General features: G+C 44.7%; 2 protein-coding genes across 2 annotated transcripts; one reads left to right on the top strand and one right to left on the bottom strand.

Moving 5' to 3' along the window:
- Window positions 1-7689: 7689 nt before the first annotated feature.
- Window positions 7690-13182, bottom strand: sh3bgrl2 (SH3 domain binding glutamate-rich protein like 2). The gene is made up of 4 exons (XM_056581757.1): window positions 12798-13182; window positions 10879-11064; window positions 9673-9756; window positions 7690-8070 (listed from the first exon to the last, which is right to left on the bottom strand). Exons 1-4 carry the CDS (start codon window positions 12840-12842, stop codon window positions 8056-8058), a joined length of 330 nt encoding a protein of 109 aa, XP_056437732.1. The 5' UTR covers window positions 12843-13182; the 3' UTR covers window positions 7690-8055.
- A 309-nt stretch (window positions 13183-13491) lies between these two features.
- On the top strand, window positions 13492-20916 carry lca5 (lebercilin LCA5). Its single transcript, XM_056581922.1, has 10 exons — window positions 13492-14264; window positions 15254-15648; window positions 15983-16251; window positions 16822-17127; window positions 17436-17573; window positions 17833-17929; window positions 18363-18493; window positions 18622-18787; window positions 18939-19366; window positions 19397-20916. The coding sequence occupies exons 2-10, from the start codon at window positions 15261-15263 to the stop codon at window positions 19823-19825; spliced, it is 2352 nt and encodes a 783-aa protein (XP_056437897.1). The 5' UTR covers window positions 13492-14264; window positions 15254-15260; the 3' UTR covers window positions 19826-20916.
- The last annotated feature ends 56 nt before the right edge of the window (window positions 20917-20972 follow it).

Genomic DNA, 20972 nt, shown 5'->3' with positions numbered 1-20972 from the left:
TACGACAAGAACACATTGGAGCGCTTTTTGTTGGGTATACTAAATCATCAAAATCGTATAAACATTAGTTTTGTACTCCAGGGTGACAACGAAGTGCAAAACAATGTGCCTTTTCCTATTTATTTTATCTGTTTCAGTGTGGAGAAACTGTGTTCCCAAGAGGCTGAGCTTACAGGAAGGGTTGCAGCAATCTTGCACAGTCTAAAGAGCGCAAAGGAAACTTCCCTGTTCTACTGTTCTTTCCTCATTTCATGACAGCTGCTATAAGAACAGCAGTCAGTTAAGAAATTAAATCGTTTTACTTAGCTTCGACTCTTGCAACAGGACAAATCGTGGCTCTTTCTCCAAGAGTAGTCGCTGAGCTCTCATTTACCGAGAAGCAGCAGCACAGTGTTTGGGTTAGCCGCTCTAAGTTACCCGTGGAGAACTTTGCGTCAAATTAGTTACGTAAAATCTGTAAAATCATAGTTATTTTATTTGGTCATCACGGGGGGGCCACAGGGGGGGCCAGGGACATGTCTAAAGGGGCACTGGCCCCTATAGGCCCCCGTGTAGAATCGCCATTGATGGACCGTGTTGTAGCAATGTTCACTACCATGATAAAAGCACCCTGCAAATTCGTAGGCTGGGTGTGTACTCGGGGCATATCCGTCTAGGAAGAATGTTCCATATTGAACCTCACCATGATTGAGAGCATGGTGAATCTCCACAATCCAAACCAAAATGGAATGCAGGTTGTCAGCCCGACATCTAACCCAGAGTACCCTCCATTTAAATAAATAAATTAGAATCAGTTAAGTTACTATCTATTGCTCAATAAGGGAACAAAATGGGGATTTAGCTTATGGAGCACTTATGAAAGCCCTTGCGCAATAATATGAATTCTAAGAACTAGGTTTTGGTGGTTCCCAACATGCGTAAGATAATGTAATAATTGCAAAGCAAACAATTTCTGTTCCCTCTTTCTTCATTTGTCACGTGAAGTTGTTCCCCATTTTGTTATACTTTTCCATCATTGCCAGTAGGCCTACGTTTTTTTTTTTTTATTATATCAATATAAATTGAAACAAAAATAAATAAATATAAAGCGAAAAGTCGACTCTCTCTAGCTTTCAATCAAATCCTTTTATTTGTTAGTTTTAATCCGACTGTAAATTACTTTGAAAGGATGAACCTCAGTTTTGTGATTTAGACCTCACTAGACCTCACTCCCAGAGGTCCACGGTGCAATGTTTTTCACCACTGGGATGCTGACGGCGTTACCCGCCTACATTTTTTTCCTTTGGCGGCCCTCAGTCAAATTTTGGGTTCCTAAATTGGCCCTCAGCTTTCAAAACTCTGAGAACCCCTGTTGTAGACCAACGTCGGAAAACTGTAGTTCCACCGTAGAAACGCTAGAGGTCAGCAATACTCCCTGTCGCGCAATGACGTCGGTTAGGAAAAGTGGAGTAGAATTCATTTTAAACAGCGCTGTCTTTTCCTATGATCGAAAGGAAGCACATTTTCATCTCTCCTTGACCCGATTGCGTTTTCCACAAAGGTTAAGTAAGGGATAGGAGATTAGACTATTCGTAGAGGAATTGGGACACAGCTAAGGAGTCTCACCCATGTGCCGTGTTCCAATACCCGTACAGTCCGTACTTACTAGCCAAATTGTAAGTACGTAGTACGTTCCAATCTGGCGAAAAGAAGTATACTTCAAGGACCCGGATGTCGTACTCAAAACGGGCTAATCTTGAAGTGTGGATCGAAGGGATCGAAGGACACTTTCCGAACTCAACGGCAGCCATCTTAGCTACGTAGCGGAAGAGGCAGAGCCAGGCTGAGCCAAAGTCGGCGCATTTTCCACATAGCCTGCATTAATAGAGTCATTTTGTAGTTTTTATAGTTTTTATAGCTTTTTATAGCTTTTTATAGCTGCCGAGTTCCAAGTGCGGGTGTGGTGACGGATATCATATGCGTCGAGAGCAGCGAAGAGCTGTAGTTCACAAAGCGGCCTTTGTGAACTACGGAAGGCCGTTGTCATGCAACGGCCTTTCCGTAAATCCACAAACAACATATGTGTAATCCAGGGCATATAAAGACTGGGACCAGAAGATAATTATTTTCTCTCCATTGACCCCCATTCATATTTTTCGATCTCATAGGTCCCATGAGCTCTACCGGAAGGGGTGTGATTTCGCCACTCCATTGGAACACGGTCATCTATCGTAGATTCGTAGATTCTTCAGTTCCATTTCCAGAACCCTGACGATATATGAATGATTACATAACACCACAACCCATTGGCACTTCTACTGTGTTTCTTTTCATGAATGAATAAGTGGCTAAGTAAAAAACTCGCCCGGTTAGGTCTCTGGTGGCATTTCTTTCCAGATTTTTATGTGACTCGACCACGTTTGGGCCCTTATCTTCGGGTTGGAACATTGCCATATTCAATGGTTGCTCAGGGAAGGAATAGGAAGAAATTTTTGTTTGAATCCAGAACCTTTCATTTGGGAGCCTAGCCACTAGAATATCCTGCCTCTATATTAAACGATGAAGCATGCAAACACATCACATGGTCTTCCCTGATAAAATGACTTGGACTCTATTAAAACTGCTTCATTGGACATTATCTTTTTTATGTCCTTTACCTTTCACTCGGTGCTCCACCTCTTATATCTGCAGTGTCTTCTTTCATCTCTTCCCCAACTCTATCTGTGTATTGTACCATGGCGCCTACAACACAAAGTACAACATGGTGTTTCTTGGGGTAGAAAAAAAAAGCAGCCATCTTCTTTGGTATTAAAGCTAGCTCGATAATATATCAGCGATTTTATCGTGACTCCATCCCTTCCAACTAGATATTCCCCCCACAGTGTGTTATCTTGGGTGGAGCAGCCCTACTATGTTTTAGTAGAACTTTTGGGGGACACATCAGAGCCTTGGCCGGAAACAAAAAACTGAAAGGGGCGGAGTTACACTTTTTTTCCTGTTTTGTTACACAGCTAATCTATTGAAGATGAACTAATTTGTGAGATTGAATGAATTCACCAGAAGGGGATTTTATTCTGGGGAATGTGTTTTTCTGCAGTGGCCAGTCTACACAGTGGTGATTAAAAACCTTTATAGCCGAGGTGTGTTCTGTGCCTAGTTGCAGGTTAACCAGAAGGTTTGATTGATGGGTAAATAAAGCACTCAAAATATGTATATCATTTAGAAAATGTCTCTAAAACAGTGTTAAAGTCCAGTTTTTATCGTTTTTGGCATTAACAGGTGTTTTCTAACTATTCGGCGGTGACTTCACGTTTGGGAGACGTGGTGGAAGGTCGCCTCAGCCTAGTACTAGAACTACGGCGTCTAAGAGGTGGCAAGAGCCACAATTAACATGTATGATGGCCCACAGTCGTATCATTTGGAACCTGTCAAACGTGAGAGGGCGAATGAGGAATTGCAGAGAACTGATGCATTAAACTGAGAACAATTAAAGGCATGGTCAGATGAGAATGAGTGAAGAGTTGCTATCATTTAGCAATGCAGCAACGAGCGCTGGAGCATGAACAGCAGTGCATACAATAGCAACACTTTTATTTATTTTTACTGTCAGTGAATAGCACCGAGTGAAAGTCATAGTTTTCTTTATATCTAGTGACAGCGATTATGTCGTTCAGATTAGTACCGATAATTTGAGTCAGAAGATCTAGAAATAGGTGGCATAATGCTATCTATGGGCTAATTTGCCAGTCCCACCTGTGAAATCCCACCCAGATAATCCCTAAATATATCTTACCCCCGACGTTGTAAACAGATTTCCGATTAGTTATCCCACGTTTTGATGGTAGCCTACTAGCGCCAGTAACAGCATCTTTGCCTACTGTTTATTTTTAAGCTTTATTTTACCCAGTGTGCGAAATACCTGTCAATATTCGGAGGTCCCCATCTCCCGATTGTTGCACAATACCGATATACATTTTGCTGTAGGCCTATAACATTACAATATTTCATGGATGCAAGCCAAGAAAATCAGTATTTAGCCTACATGACAACACACACACACACGCAAACACTTAACATTTTTTGATAATCTGTTATACTATAAATCAACACTGACATAGGAGGCTGCATTGGCTAAGTTGTTTGGATGCACGTTGGACTGGGACCAGAAAATAATTACTTTCTCTCCATTTTTTCTCCGTTTTGTGTGAGGCTGCTTTGTGAACTACAGCTCTTCGCTGCTCTCGACGCGAATGATATACATCACCACCCGCACTTGGAACTCATGTCGATCTCTCTGCTCCACTTCACGGCTCCAAATCGGGGCATGTGGAGAGTTTCATCTGGTTTCATTTATTCCGATGGGGAGATTGTCGGTCTTGTCAACACCAGTCGCAGGGAGCTTGACGTCACATATGAGACATGTAGCCTTTCTCATTATGTTTTTTCTACAGCCTTTAACTGAACAATTGCACGATAAACTTTTCAATAAACATGAAAAGTTATCATTTAAATCCACAAACAACATATATGTAATCCGGGGCATATAAAGACTTTTTCGATCTCATAGGTCCCATGGGCTCTACCGGAAAGGGGGTGACTTCGGCTCAATGAGATCGAAAAATATGAATGCGTTTCAATGGAGAGAAAGCAATTATTTTCTGTCCTCAGTCTGTCCTTTATATGCCCTGGGGGGCTTGACTCATTTCTGCCCCAGGGCCCTTCGTAAAGTTGTTCCGCCACTGGGGTGGGGGGGTTTTGTGGTCTCTGCTCTTTGTATTGCACATGTTGTTTGTAAAATGGATTGAACATATTTACCTGCACTCAGAGGGGAATTCAGTAGACCTACAGAGGAAACAAAAGGATTCAGGGATTCAGAATAATAATATAATTATGACATTATAATGATAATTTTAGATATTGGCTAATGATTTTGTTATAATTTTGGCTAATACAATTCTTATATTTCGCCAGAACTAACTAGAACTATGATGCAATCAACTTGCTGATAAAGTTGTTGATGCTGTTCAGAAAATCAGCATTAGAAAAAATGTACTGAAACAAATAAGTTCTAAAAAAAAATTGTATGTCTTGTGTTTCTCTAGAATGTCTCTGGTGTCTTGTTATTTGTCATAGTGATGGAACAGTTGTTATCGGGATGGTATTATTTGGTTAATGTGCTGTTTGTTAAATAAATAGCATTGATCTAATAGTTTATCTAGATTATAAAAAAGTTCATGTATATTTCAGATTTGCAACAGAATAGCAACATATAGAAACATCCTTACCTATGGCTATAACAAGGAGGACATGAAGACGCTTGGCCTTCATAAAAGTTATGAAGGACAGCCTAAATCCTGTTAATACTAATAAATAAAAGGAATACACAGGTAGTAGTGGTTTAATATGTAGGTGCTCATTTATGTGGACACAAAGTATAACCTATTGACTGGCAATGTTGGGAAGAAAACAAACAAAAGAAAATCTGCTGTTTTCCCCCATTTGGTAAGATGATGATCGAGATGTTTTACCGTCGAAACACACCCAACCCAAGGATCTCCTTAACAGCAGACAAATCCAGGATACTAAATCGAAATAGTCTGGATACGAAAAAAAGACTAAATGAACATCCCTGTACAGGTGAAATAGATGAAATGACAAAAATGGCTTTTGGACTTGGGATGCCTGGTGACTTTTGGATCAATCATTAAAGTTGTATTTTGAAGGCAATATTTACAGTTTGGGAAAAGAAAACGTTGGAATCGGTGTTCAGTCTTTTTCGCTTTGGATTAAGGCATCTTCTAATTCGCTGAAAAGTAATTAAAAGGATGATACTTTTCTCAGTTTGAAGTTGAAGACTCATACCGCATTCAAGACAACATTGAACACGAGTTGGACAACCGTTAAATTCATTTTGAACAAGTGGGAGGTTGTTTATACCAGGTTCCGGGTTGTCTTGAATGCAACATTAAACCAAGACACAGCAGGCGAACCAAAAATACCATCATGTCAACGTTGCTAGATACGTGTAGAGCAACTATTTCCTCAAGGTGCATCAAAAGCATCACTAACAGCAACAAATACTCTTGATATAAAACACATTTTTACGTATGCATTTCAGAAAAGTCCAAGTATTTTTGTAAAACCTACGTATACTAAAATCCTAAAACCAAGGGTTAGCATTATCAATAATATATCTATACATATAAGCATCTCTCTAGCTCTGGTGAATATCAATTAAGTAATATGTTCTATGTTCATTCTAGAAGAACATCAATTACATATTTTCTAAATTAAATAAACAAGTGGAATCAATATTTGTACAGTGTTAGTAGGCCTGTAACTGTGATGAAACCCTGTGATAAATAAAGTTATATGAAAAGTCTGAAAGTCAAAATGCAAAACTGGTTAATTTAATCACTCAAAATGGATCATCTTTTTTTGTGTAATTATGACATGGGATTATGCTTAATGATCCTTACTAGTTCCCTAAAGTAGATTTACATTTAGGGCATTTAGCAGACGCTTTTATCTCTGTCTGTACAGTAAGGATGTTCATAGAATTGCCAAGCACTTGCAATTACTAGATTAACCAATTCCCTGTATACAACTAAAATAGCTAGGATAAGCTGCTACATGAGTAATATTTTTAAGTGTCAGCGGTGTGTTTTTAGGAGAGTAAGGGATAAGGGGGGAGACTATGCAGAGCCTCAAGTAGTCTCACAGAACACTAAGGTTAATGACACTGAAAATAATATGATTTATATTTCCTAATTTACCTTCTTCTTACTCATGTATCCTTTGTCAAACTGTCCTTAGCAGTTGAACCAATAGTACTTATATTAGGACAATGTATGAGACTGTTTACAAACCCATCAATATTGCCATGAGATACTACTAAGGACACATAAATGATTCAAGGCAAAGTTTAATTCAAACAGACAACCACAATCAGACATCTAACCACTTTGCACTTTTACATAATACTACCCAGCACTTACTGGATACTTAATATAAATTAGCAATTAGTTATTATACAAAATTACATATTCAATTAATAGGAATAACCTAAATGGGAGTGCCATGGTTGGCCATTTTGGCAGTGCAATCACAAGATGGCGCTCACAACACTGAGTATGTGCAGGCCTTTGTGTAAACCTTAGCACTCATCTGACCGTCTACCCGTGATAATTTAATAGGCAGGCAGAACCTAAGGGTGGGAACGAGTATAAAGGGCATAGGAGCGCAAGGGGTTGAGAGACAAACGGGAACACACCAATGGCGTGAACACACTGGGTTAAAAAAAGAACTGAAATTGCACAGATTGCGTTTTACAGAGTTCAATTAAGAAACATTGTAAGTTTGATTCATTAATTGATTAACTCTCTATAAAATATTGATGAATTAAAATCGTTTTGACTGAGAAGTGTATAGCACTGTTCCCGCCAACTTTGTTGAAAATAATAAGCTTTGATTTTTAATTGCATCGACAGTCATCTCCTCTGTCGATGCTATGCACACAACGTCGTAACCTCATGAACCACATCTTGAATGTTGACAACAACACAGAGCTTTTTCCAAGGACTTACTCGCTGTCCACATGCACACAGAAACACACACGCACGACCAACACAGAAAGCAATCATGCCCTTGATCTCAAGGCCATTGCACAACAATAAGCTTAGCAAATAGCTTTATAACGATATTCTATCTTACACACCAATGTTGCATGCCAGTTGGTGTTGTTAAGCAAAACAACAAAACGTGAGTGCAAAACGGTTGTCCACATGTACAATAGTTCCTCCTTGCAGTGGTGGGACAGCGGTTCCTGGAAGGGTTTCTGAGCACCCACAAACAAACTTCTAGTAGGGCAAGGGGGGGGCTGTCTGTCCGGGCAAATGTGTGTGTGTATCACTTGGCCAACAGCCGATGTTCTCACAAAACGATTGGCCCTCGCAGTAGAGTAGATCTGGGAGGAGGAAGTGATGTGGGACAGGGAGCGGTGGCAAACCCTCGGCTACCTCCTCTTCTTCACCGACAGCAGAGAGGCACGCACCGCTGCTGTCGTGGGAGCGCACTCTAGGACTCTGAATCCTGGAAGATCATCAATCAATGAATCACATTTTTTTGATTGTTTTACATTTCGTCATTCAGTCAAACGTGATTGTGTCATGGTCCGCCCCTGGTTTTCCCATTCACCTGCCTGCCATCCTGATCTCCCCTAATTAACCCAATTGACTTCGTCTACTCCACTCTGCCTGTTAACGAACCCTCGCCTGTCTGACCTCCTGCCTGCCGTCCAGTCCCTGTCGGTCTGTCCGCTCCTCTGTCCCCGTCTCCTGATCCACCTGCCTGACTTCCTGTTATCAACCCTTCGCCAGCTTGACCTCCCGCCCGACGTCGGGTCCCTGTCGGTCTGTCTGCTCTCCAGTTCCCGACTCCCGATCTGCTCTTCTGCCCTCCCGTTGCCGACTCCTCGCCTGCTGACGAATCCCTGCCTACCTGTAGGTGACTTTACTGTCTGCTCTCTGCCTGCCCGATCCTGTACCAGAATAAATCCTTGAAACTGTCCTACAACTGTCGTCTGTCTGTGCACTTGGGTTCTGCCTACCCCCCCCCCCCCCCCCGTTACAGATTGATATAAAGCTTCTCTTTGTGGAACACTATTCAGTGCAATGTGCTTGGCATGGGAAACAACATGATAAATAATAAAATCCGATATAACAAACACAAACGGATGGAAGAATCACAGAGATAAGGTTGAGAGGCATAGATGTATACCAAATGGTAGTTACAGTCCTGAATTAAGACCACCATACCAACATGGACCAATATGGACACATTAAAAAATAAACAATAATAATAATGCAAATAATTCTTAGAAGCACTATTCAAAACAAACAGGGAAGGCATTTCAGCAGATAAACAGTTTCTGCAAGAGTGGAAAAACAGACATCCTGTTGTTCTGTGCTTAATCATATCTCAAATTGGATCATCCAATCAAATGTAAGAACGATATCATGTGACCGAGGGGGAAATCCAATGACAATCAATTACCAAACCCTTGCCTCATAAGCGTGGCCTCAATAATGCTAGATTCCTGAAAGAAACACTCTGAACGCCATCTTTGGAAGTGTTATGTCCCTCGGAGAAAGATACGTGACGCTAAGTTATACATTTTGGTTTTAATATGTGTATATTTGGATTGGTGCCATCGACCATTAGATAAATAAAAATACTTACCACGGTTTAAAATTTAATTGTAAATCTTTAAGGAATGTGTGTGAAACGAAACAAATCGCATCATTTGTTTTTTTGCAATGTAAGACCATAAACCTTATTCCATCAATGCAGAGTGACATAGAGCTTGACTGAGCTGCAACCAGTCCTCCACTCAGCCAGTGTTTGCTAATGGTTTAGAATGTCAGCAAACTGGAGTTCATGTTGAGGCTGTTGTTGCTGTTCTAGTAGTGTCCTCAGAGAAATGAGAGGCAGGGGAGGGGGGGGGGGGGGGGGGGGGGGGTTGTGTCTGAACCATTTATGTCAGCGAGCGAAGCGGCTATCTGTGCGTGTATGTTTCTGCATGAATGTTTGTCTGTCTTCGTGTGTGTCTGTGTGTGTGCATGCATGTATGTAAGTGTTGATCCGTGTGTTTGTGTGTGTGTGTTTTCCATTGCAGTGTTTACTTTCCCTTACTTTCTCTAAGGCTTGGGAACTAGAGCAACCCAGGAAGGCAAATACGCCGTTGTTCTCCTTGGACTGGAAGAAGTCTTCATGGTCCTGTTGGGGGAACACATAACGGAGATGCACTGTATTATGTAACATCTGCCTACAAACAACCTTGCGGAGCTGTGGCTGGTTTGGATGGGGACAGAACCCTCTGACCCCACCTTTATTCTGGGGGCAGTGCCACCGCCCTCCTTGTTCACTTTAGACCCTTCTCCCAGTGGTGTCATCGAGAGAACAGAGGCTTTTACTTTCAGAAGGGGTAAATCGTTCACAAAATCTTTCTAACAATCCTGTAGTGTGGACCCAGCATAATTTACGGAGGGAGTCATAAAAACACATCTACAATCGTTGTTTGGTTATTCTTTAACACTAGTCTTTTTGTGTGGTCTCTTGCCCTGAAAAGAAGACATTTGATTTGTGATTGACATCTGTCGCTAATTCAACTGTGTTTCAATTGGCTCCCGAGAGCCACGCCCCCTGCCTTATATCTCTCTACTACAGACGGCCAGTGCTAAACCACTCGCACCTGTGGCATCACTGTTGAGAGGGATGGCTCGGTTAGCTGTTCCCAATAGACTCGCCCTTCTCAGCTGTGCTGTAAGAATGGTGACATTCTGTGTATGGCTGCTCTTCCAGCAGTCCCCTGGGAGTGATATAGGATTAGCTTTGATGAGAGAGAGAGAGAGAGAGAGAGAGAGAGAGAGAGAGAGAGAGAGAGAGAGAGAGAGAGAGAGAGAGAGAGAGAGACTACACTAGAGAGAGAGAGAGAGAGAGAGAGACTGCACTAGAGAGAGAGAGAGAGAGAGAGAGAGAGAGAGAGAGAGAGAGAGAGAGAGAGACTACACTAAAGAGAGAGAGAGAGAGAGAGAGAGAGAGAGAGAGAGAGAGAGAGAGAGAGAGAGAGAGAGAGAGAGGGGGAAAGGGAGAGAGATAGAGAGAGAGTGCAAGCTGCCAGATGAGATTATCTGCGACATCACTCGACTGGATTATGGCACTAGATCTGGATTATGACCGTGTACAAACATGGAAACAGGGATTGCGGTGCACGTGAGCCAACTCAAACTCAAAATGACGAGCACTGTTCACCGACTGCCGTCTGACCTTTTGGGGCTCGGACCAAGACCTTTTGGGCTGGGAAATCTCACCCAAAAAAAAAAACTGGACTATCCTTACCCCACAGTAGCGATCTCCATTGAAGATCTGCGGCGTCAGCGGCTTGCCCACCTCTGGGTGCTTGTCCTGGGGGATGTTGCGGCACATCCACAGCCTCTCCTCCTCCCCCATGGTGATGTCTACTTCCTGGAAACTCAGGCGATTTGCTTCCAGGAAACTGACCACGTCCTGCTGGTGCTTCTTCACCTGGGAGGGATGAGAACGGGAAGAGGTTGGGAAGAGTAATAAGGAAAGAAAAGGAAAAATTGGATGACGGCTGGATTAATGTGGTCTGATAGAGAGGTGAACTGTGAATAAAAATACTCACTAAGTGTGTGTGTGTGTGTGTGTGTGTGTGTGTGTGTGTGTGTGTGTGTGTGTGTGTGTGTGTGTGTGTGTGTGTGTGTGTGTGTGTGTGTGTGTGTGTGTGTGTGTGTGTGTGTGTGATTACAATTCAGCTATTGTCTGTGCTGGATAGTAATTTACAGACACCAAACGCCCAAATAAGACTCTTGGAAACTGTGTCAGGCTTCCATTGTCTCTGAATATTCTTTGTTCATAGTTCATATACAGCCTGATAAAAAAAATGCCTTAATTGGGAGACCAGCAGGGATACTTACCGTCTTTGTCTTGTAAAACCGTGTTAGTTATTTCCTTTTGTGGAGGATGGACAGTTTTTTTGGCAATACATGTTTTTACATGAGAAATAATGCAAGTCGTGGAAGATTATACTTTAGATATTATAGCCGAAACCTAGTTTCCCTTCAGAGTAAACGTTCATGCTCAGACATGAATCCACTTACAATAATCCACTAGATAAAGGAGTAATTACTGACATGGGTCTCCCTTGTGGATTTATTCACCAACCAGATCATTACCAGCCGAAGACAAATCTGTTATTTTAAACTTATTTTCTAGCGTCTTTATCTTCCCTGCTGTCCTTCCATTGCTGTCCCTTATATGATGTCTCCCTTAATCCACCTCTTCCTTCATTTGTCTTTCCCACTCCATTTGTTACCTCCTGTCTAATTAGTGTGAGCTTTCCATGTCGTGTTCGGACGTATGAATGCCGCAACTATCCACAATATCTCCATCTCTTTCTTAATTAGTTGATCTCGTTTTAGCCCCTGCTGCATCACATGCCGAAGCACAATAGTGGATGACATGTATGCGTTGAATATATCACCTCCTCGCTCTTTTGTTCCATTACAATTCAAAGGAATTTAGAGAGAATGAAATTCACATCAGCCAACTGACCCAAATAGGCCCAACTGAAAGGCGTACAAGCCTGTCTTTCTTTTAGTGTGAGGGGTTCAAATGTTCACAACGTCAAGTCTTTATCCAAGTCTTTAAGAATTAGTCAGAAATGCTTTTAATGTGTTTAATTAAAAGAATAAATAAAGAGACAAATGATGATCCTTGTGTGCGCGTGCACGTGCGCCCGTGTGTGTTATTGTATATCTGCTAGAATAGCAACCCACAGGTTGAAAAGCGAAAGAAAGATAATCCAGGTGGAGTTCAGAATAACCAAAGTAGGAAATGTGGAGGGCAGAATAACCAAATAGGTTGAACGAGAGAGGCGATAAATGGAAATCATTTGGCAAATCGGGACTCCTGAACTTAATTAAACAACCCAACACAAATAGAGCCTACATATTAAATATGTAGACTCCATATGTAGGCTTATATTTCAGTCAGTCAGTATGGCAGCAAATATACATGCGGATTGCGTTCCTCTCGAATATAGACAATGTGTGAATGTTAAAATTTAGTAGGCAAGAAAAGTTTTTTCCACTGATCGCTGAGCAGCACGTTAGGCATTCATAACTGATCTGTGCTGACAAAACCATCTTAAAAAAAATAATTAAGAAACGGGGCTTATAGGCTAAACGAATCAAATGGAACTGATATCATATCCTAAATCATGCTACACGACTCACCACTACAGATCCGGTTGAGGAGGCAACGTAGACCTTGATGACCATTTTAATCTTCGTTGAACTATCAGAGCGAAAAACGATGATAAATAGCCAATACACTACTGTGTCGACCCCTTCACAGTACTTAGCCTTAAAAATTAGATATAAAGTAAAAGACGACTTTGCTTTAGACTCGAATCGACCCAGACACTGGGTAGACGGGGGAAACAGCGCGCGTCTCCAAGCTCACAGTTTGCCATAATAACGCTCGGTGCGTTTCCGAGCTCTCACGCTCCCCCAGCTGGCTTCTATCGTCACGATCTCTAGACGCGACTGTACCATCACACAGACAGCGAGGGACGGGCTGTAGGCCTATCAGTAAGCTGCACCTGTGATTGAGCCAGCGTATGTGTGATTGGGAAAGGTTGTTTACTGAGAAGCATCGAATCCTCGTCGATCAATTCTCGTTTCATTAGTCGTGGAAATCGTTTTTAATATCCGTAGTACTACTATAACGAAATGTATAGTGTATTTACATTTAAACTAAATTAAACTGCACCACAGTGCGACCCGTGGGAGGAAGAGGAACTGCTCCTCCTATAGTCAATTCCATGGTTGCCATGGTGCAGCGTCGGCGATGGGACTGTCAGGAGCAGATGATTTGGAGCGAACAAACACCAATCTAACGATTATTTCTCCAAATTACGAGGTAAATTCCGGTGGTTTGGTGTTTTTTTTGCGGCAATATAGTAGTTTCTGTCTAATTGGTTGTTTTAGGTGGTGTTGTGGTTATTTACTGGCACGATTTAAGGTGTATACCGAGCGATATTAGCCATTTAGCTATCTCGGCTAATTCAACTCAAAACTCCCAATGATAACGCAGGTATTTAGTTCACGCATATATATTGCTACTGGAAAGCCGAGGAAACACGTTTTGTACGAGCGGATGGCATACAGACACACTAGCTCCACAGCATGATAACTTCAACACGAGTCCAACAGTGACCGCCTGTTGCACTGCTAGCATGTCAGTGAACTAGCTAGCCTTAATCTCAGCTAGTTGGCTAAGTAGCCACACGCCTTGTTTTGTAACTGGTAGATTAAATTACCACCAAGATAACTCCGCTATGGTTGCAATCGCCTGCCATCTCTGAAATATACGAATTACTGAATACGTGGTGTCCTAGGCATTATTCCCAGAGTGTGTATTTGGCTGAACTCAGACACACTTGACTTGGATGTAGATGACGGATATTACTAAATGTTCCACTTCAGTCCCCTGCAGTCACGAAAGGATAAGACCCCAACAAGTAGATAAGTACACTAGCCGCCAGATGCTGACATTTTACGAATTTGTTTATTTTCTTTGTCTTTCTTTTGTTACCAGACATTGGTCGTCGTGCATACGATTGGACGTTATGAGCTCAATAGTTGGCACGACTAAAATATGAGGATGATGACTTCTAAGAGGATAGGGGCTGTTTGACTGTAAGTTAAGAAATAACTACACAATCCGATGAAGCTATTATTTCATAGTTTCTCCCATTTCTCCTGAAATGATTGCTGATTGCATGTGTTCACATTGTCGAAGAGATCTTTGCATGCTGAATCTTTGCAGATTCAGCATGTAAGCGTTAGGAGGGCAGGTGTCAGTAACTTGCTTTCTTTAGCATCTCTCATGTTTCACATGGCCGATACATTTCGTTTGTGTGTGTGTGAGGCAGAAGTATGTATTCTTTGATTAACTAGTATTTTTCCAACTATTATGGAGGGTGATCTGGCTGTACATTCAAAATCCAGTTTACTATTATGCACATGTATCTGACCCACCATAAGGGGCGGTGGTGTCTGTGTTTGTCCCTGTTGTCATGGACACCATGATATCAAGTGCTTTTCCTTTGTCCGTGGTTGATTACGTGACCAAAACAGTTAATAGGGTTAAGTATCTCTTGAAAAAAAAAAAAGACTACACAGCTCACAACAGCCTTCTTATTTGAAAGATAATTACATGGATACATATTCCTACAGGCTACTGTTTTGTTGTTCCATTGTAGCGGATAGGTTTCCTTTGTCAGCAAGAAAACATAATTGTGGGAGGTTGCCACTTATGTCACAGCTAGAGGAGCAGCGTTGTTTGAGTGACCGGGGTGTGACCCCTCACGCTGTCTTATTTAGAACATTCACCATTGTGAATGTGTTGTGGCTTATTGGCCTGGTTGCTGAACTGATAATTAGGAGATTGTGTTTTTGTTGTAAGGCCTTACATTTTTTCATTCAATTTGATTGATAAAAATGTGATGATTGTAAGGGCTCGGTGCATAATATATTTAGACTTGAGTGCCTTTTATGATTCCCTATTTTATTCAACTGGTTCTTGGGCTAGATTTAGTTTTTGACACTGACACTGAGGAGACAAATGACTAATTCCTACTTCATACTTTGGAAACCCTTCTTCCTTTGGCCTCCCGTCAACACAGTGAGCTCATGACAAGTGACCCTATGGAGTTGGAAACCAACAGCGGGGACCATGACGACAACCGGAACTCCGACCCGGGCTGTCTGTCCATCCGGAGCAAAGGAAAAGATTCCCCAGCGTCCACGGGGCCCACTCCCAAGCACGGCTCCAGCGTCCGGGACCGCAGCCAGGACAGGTCCAAGACCCGGATCTGGGTGCCTGATCCCGACCGGGACGTGGCGTCGGACGGAGAGAGGCGGGGCAGCGCTGGTAGTTCGTTATATTCAGACGACTACGAGTCTCGCTCTTCGGGGCGCTCGCTCTCGCCGTACTCGCGGTCGCGCACGCCGTCGCGCACCTCGCCGCGAGGGCCTCGGACCAATGGGGCTCTGCAGGCCAGTCCTTTCCGCAAGACAGGTGGGGGAAGTGTGTTGTTGTAGTTCTTGTACCCTCCCATTAGATGGCGGCGTTGCTCCTTTCAAATACAAATAAAGTATATGTAAATGCAGAAAAGGCTATTACTTGCACGCCGAGGAATACTTTCGGAAAACTTTCTATAAAATGTAAAATGGGTGCAGAATAATCTTGCGGCTAAGTCCCAGCTGGAAGATACGGGAACTTAAAAAAAATGCCTAGCCTGAAATGTACTTTATGTCACTTGGTTTGGATGAAAAGCTTTCGCTTAATAAGTCCACTGCAAAGGATTCGCATTCAAATAATTTCCCTGACACCACCCCCTACTCCTTTCCAGGAGGAGGAGGGGTCCGGCGGGGAGTGACACGCCCCCAGCGCCACGGTGGCCCCCCTTCCCTGTCCCGACCGCTGCACCGAGGCGGTGGCGGCGGCGGCGGAGGGCGCTCCCTGCAGAGCAAGGAGCCCGCGGCCCCCAAGGACCTAGACCTGGTCACCAAGCGCATGCTGTCGGCGCGGCTGCTGAAGATCAACGAGCTGCGCAACGCGCTCACCGAGCTGCAGCTACGCATGGACGAGTTGCAGAAGGAGAACCGCGTGCTGCGGCAGGTAACGCTAACGCTAACGCGACCACACGTCAACCACACCGCGTACCAGCAGGGTAAACGTGCACAGCAAGAGCCATTCCGTTAAGGTAAATGGATGGTAAATGGACTGCGTTTATATAGCGCTTTTAGCCAAGGCGCTTTACAATATTGCCTGACATTCACCCATTCATGCACACATTCACACACCGACGGCGGTGTCAGCCATGCCAGGTGACTGCCAGCTCGTCGGGGGCAGTTAGGGTGAGGGGCCTTGCTCTGGGTCACCTCGACACTTGTGGTTACCAGCCAACTGCCTCCTGAGCAACTGCCGCCCCAAGGTCCCTATGGAATGTGTATTTTGATGTTTATCGTCCACGTAAGGTTGGATGGACGGGTGCTAAGCTCTCCCACTATTCATGTCACTTTCTGATAGTATTTCGAAATGGATCGAGATAATTTAGCAAATTTGAGGCCAGCTTCTCCAGAGGATATGATGAAGGCACAGCGTGGGGGGGGGGGAGGGGGGGGGCAGGTCCATCCATAACGTCAGGACCCCGTTACAACCGCCCCCACCCTCCCTGTGTCCCCTCAGCTCCAGGTGCGCCAGGAGAAGGCGCTGCATCGCTACGACGACACGGAGAGCGAGATCTCGCAGCTGTTGACGCGCCACAGCAACGAGACCACGTCGCTGCGCGAGCGGCTGCGGCGCGCCCAGGAGCGGGAGCGGGCGTCGGAACGCCGGCTGAAGGACGCCGAGGAGCGCCTGCAGAGGAGCCAGGCAGCGGAGGCGCGGCTCCGGAGGCTGGCGGAGAAGCAGGAGCTGGGGCCCCGCGAGGAGCTCAGCCGCCAGCTGGAGCAGGAGAAGGGCCTGGGTCAGGAGGCCCAGCGCAGGATCAAGGTGGTCCGGATCTATGACGTGTCTACATTTATCAGAACAGGTCGCTAGGAAGATTTTAGTTTTTCCGACCAATCAGATTGCTAGAAATAAAATAAAACATTTCAGCCAGTCCGATCACTCAAAAAAAATCTTTTTTTTTTCCGACCAAGCACATCGCACGAAAAAGACAAAAAGTTAGGCAGCGTCACTGGGTTCCGGACGCTTTCATTAATGAGGGACTAACAATAACTCTAGATGTAACCACTGCGTTCGAGGACATCGCTTCATGCTCGGGGTCCACAGGTCTTGACTTATGAGTGACCTTGCAGGAGCTGCAACGCGGCTTGGAGCTGAGCAACAGCAGTTACCAACGGCAGCTGGCCGCCGAGAGGAAAAAGGTTGTCGGCGTTCAGGAGGAAATGAGGACGCTGCAGGAGGAGCTGGTGAGGCTGAGCGCTAAGCTAAAGGTACACACACACACACACACACACACACACACACACACACACACACACACACACACACACACACACACACACACACACACACACACACACACACACACACACACACACACACACACACACACACACACACACACACACACCAAAGGAACAGTACGTCTTGTAAAGGAGAATCCCAGCACACTTGAACAATACTGAACATGGATCAAGCATGGCAGCATGCTCAGAGGACACTGATGCACTGTTGTGTCTCTGTCTTCAGGAGAAGGAGAGGGAGCTGGACACGATGAACATCTACGCCAACCGTGTGATGAAGCCCTCTGCTCGAAAAGACACGGATCTCGGAGCGAAGAGCAGAGGTACGGCTCCAGTGTCTGTGGCTGTCGGTTTTTGCGCGTATTCGTGTTGTATGTTACACATGTATTGGCTACATTTACTCAATCCCCGATCCAGCAGTCCTAGAACTGAGGGGAGACTGCACAGAGAACTGGGCCGGAAACCAGGACTGCAAGGGGCAGAGTTGCACCTAGATGTATATTGTACTGAACATAAACTCCCGATGATTTGAATGTGTATTTCTACATTGGCCAGTCTACATTGATTTGAATCCTTTACAGACCCTTTTTACGGATTACCAAGTGTCCGTTCACCAACTATGACCGTACAGATCCCTGCAACATGATTTGTCGCCAAACAAATATAAAGCAAAAGAAAGTGAAATCCGAAAGTCTGATTTGTGAAACTCAGCCCCCTCTGAATGACGACATTCCCTCCCCCCCCCCTCCCGGCCAGCACCCAGCATCACCAAGGCAGTGCAGACAGAAGAAAGGCCCCCAAGCCCCGGATTCCCCACGCCTCCCCCTGCAGCCATCGCCGACGGCAACGAGTACGCCAATCGCACGCTCGATAACCTGTCGTTCAAGGTAGAAGAAAAAAGATTCAAAACCTTTTACCCTTACAACTCTTGACGTCCAAATGCTACAATATGGAGATCCCCCCCCCCCCCCCCACCTACTCTCTCACCTACCTCTTCCTCCCTCCCCCTGTACAGGAGCTCCACAACGACCGCAGGGGGCAGGAGGGAAGCCGGGAGAGGAGGGATGAAGACCATCAGGAGAGAGAGATGGCAAAGGGCAGAGGGAGGGAGAAGGAGGAGAAACGGCCGCAGAAATTGTTTTCGAATGGCCTAGAGCTGAAGCCAAAAAGATCAGAAGAAGGTAAAACCATTTTTCACAAAATAAAAGCAAAAATTTGGATACACCACATGGGGGCGCCACAGGTCCATGCCCTTGCACTCATGGGCCTATTTTTTCCAGCTCTCTAAAGAGAGCACATATTTTTCCTGATCAGAACATGCTCCTTCAACAGGCCGGGAGAAAGAGGAGAAGAGGGAGCCGGCCACCCTCACCCACAAGCTGGACGACAAGAGGCAGCGGAGGGGCCTGCTCCGGGAGGAGGTGGAGAAGGAGGAGGTGGTGGTGGAGAAGGAGGAGGAGGTGGTGGTGGGCAGCAGGTGGAACCAGGAGGAAGCCGAGGAGGAGCGACGCAGGAAGGACCATCTGCTGGCCAAGCTGAGGGAGATCGACCTGCAGAAGGAGCCCTCACCCCCGGACCCTGTGTTCTCCGACCGAGACCCCCGCCCTGTCCCACACCAACACCACCACCATCACCATGCTGCCTCGGGGCCACCCCCACCCCACAGCCTCAACCCTGCAGCCATCTTCAGCTTCACGGCACTGGAGGAGTCGGCGGGCGCGACGCACACCACTCAGGGGGGCGGGGACGGGGGGAGGAAGGTTGGGGAGGGGGTGGCGGTGGCGGGGGCGGGGCGCAGAGGGCTGCCTCGGCCCCAGCTGTCGGACCAGGACGACCTGACCTTCGGCAGCTATGCTCCCACCATCGGACGCCCCCCCGCCCGCGGCTCCATCTCCGGCGGCTTCCCTTCACCCCCGCCTCCGCCCAGAGAGGGAGAAAAGGAGAGGGAGAGGAGCGCGGGGAGCGGCGAGGGTCGGAACTCCGTCAGTCTGATGGAGCAGCTGTTCGGAACGCTGGCCACGCCCCCCGCCCAGATCTCTAGCTCATCCAATAGGATGGCGGCGCTCGCTAGCGAGTCGCGCCCGCGGCGGGAGAAGCTGTTCGGCCCCGAGGCGGCGGCGCCGGGCGCCTTCCAGGGCACGCTGCACGTGGCGGAGAGCCGGCCCGCGGTCCGAGCCATCGCTTCATTCGACGACGACATCGAGGAACTCACTCTCTGATTGGTTCACAGGAAAAGAGGAGGGGAATGTACCTTTTTTATCATAAAATAGTTTGAGAGGCAACTTTTGTATGAGGAATTATTGTGCAAGTGTGTGTGTCTGTACCATTGTTCAGAATCTGGAACATCTGGATGCAGGAAGTGACATCATAGTTCCAATTAAATTTTGCTCAAGCACTGTTTAGCTACAGGCGGTTCGTTATTCTGGGATAATCGGATCGGTTCAGAATAAAAAGCAGGCGGTGAATGGTTGTGTACTCAGGTAAAAGTATTGTCAATGGAATGAATCCATTACAAAGATGTAAATTATACCAATGTATAATTTTATACATTGTCCAAATGTATAATAAATATATGTACATACATCGTCAACTTACCCTTATAGTCTGTTGGACGCTGTAAGTCTCTGATATGAATGAAATTATACATTGATATCACTTATTCTTCTGACACGATTCATAATTTCATGTATGGTGTTATTTTGTGTTTGTATGGATGTCGTTATTGTTTGTATATATTTTCTGAACTACAGTTCTGTTATCGTACTTTTTAATTCGTAAGCTCTAGTATATGTATTAAATAGTACAATTTACATTGGAGCTGGTACAATCATGCTTGTGAAGCCTTGAATTTTTAGGTAATTGAGGCAATTTACCCTATTAGATAAATGACGGAAATTTTAATTCGGTGCCAGAATGTAAAATATGATATAACATTGTCAAAAAAAGACTTGTACCACTTAACTTCAAAACAGTAAACAAGGAATGCTCATTTATACTACCTTCAAGTGCCAGTGCTCATTCAAAATATATCAAATAGTTTAATACTTAGTGTATATTTTTTAACTTTTATATTAGGAATAGGATTTTGGGGAATTTATTTATTATTTATGGATTTGGTTTGTTATTTCCGTTTTTATACAATATGTATAAATGTATTGTATTTGTATGTCAAATAGTTGTTTTATGTCAATAAACGAAGTCAACCAATTCCCAACGTATCATTTAGTCCCTGGTGCAATTGCTGAAATTTCCGTCTTTGGATGAGGGACGTGTGACAAGGGAAAGCAGTAGTTTAGTTCCAAGGGTCCGAACGTACAGTGGGCGGCACCTGTCTGCTCCCAAACAATCATCTGAGCAGTGATTGGA

The sequence above is a fragment of the Gadus chalcogrammus genome, chromosome 21 (assembly GCF_026213295.1).
Source record: "Gadus chalcogrammus isolate NIFS_2021 chromosome 21, NIFS_Gcha_1.0, whole genome shotgun sequence".
Lineage (NCBI taxonomy): Eukaryota > Metazoa > Chordata > Actinopteri > Gadiformes > Gadidae > Gadus > Gadus chalcogrammus.
Note: the sequence above shows the minus strand (reverse complement) of the source record. Positions and strands in the feature narration are given on the sequence as shown.

Bases quoted from the DNA above. Each gene is read 5' to 3' on its own strand.
- lca5 (XM_056581922.1), top strand. From the start codon at position 15,261: ATGACAAGTGACCCTATGGAGTTGGAAACCAACAGCGGGGACCATGAC. The intron at 15,649-15,982 runs GTGGGGGAAGTG...ACTCCTTTCCAG, and splicing joins CAGTCCTTTCCGCAAGACAG to GAGGAGGAGGGGTCCGGCGG. The intron at 17,128-17,435 runs GTGGTCCGGATC...GTGACCTTGCAG, and splicing joins AGGCCCAGCGCAGGATCAAG to GAGCTGCAACGCGGCTTGGA.
- sh3bgrl2 (XM_056581757.1), bottom strand. From the start codon at position 12,842: ATGGTCATCAAGGTCTACGTTGCCTCCTCAACCGGATCTGTAGTG. The intron at 11,065-12,797 runs GTGAGTCGTGTA...CATCCCTCCCAG, and splicing joins CCTCAACCGGATCTGTAGTG to GTGAAGAAGCACCAGCAGGA. The intron at 9,757-10,878 runs GTAAGGATAGTC...TTCCCCCAACAG, and splicing joins ATGGAGATCGCTACTGTGGG to GACCATGAAGACTTCTTCCA.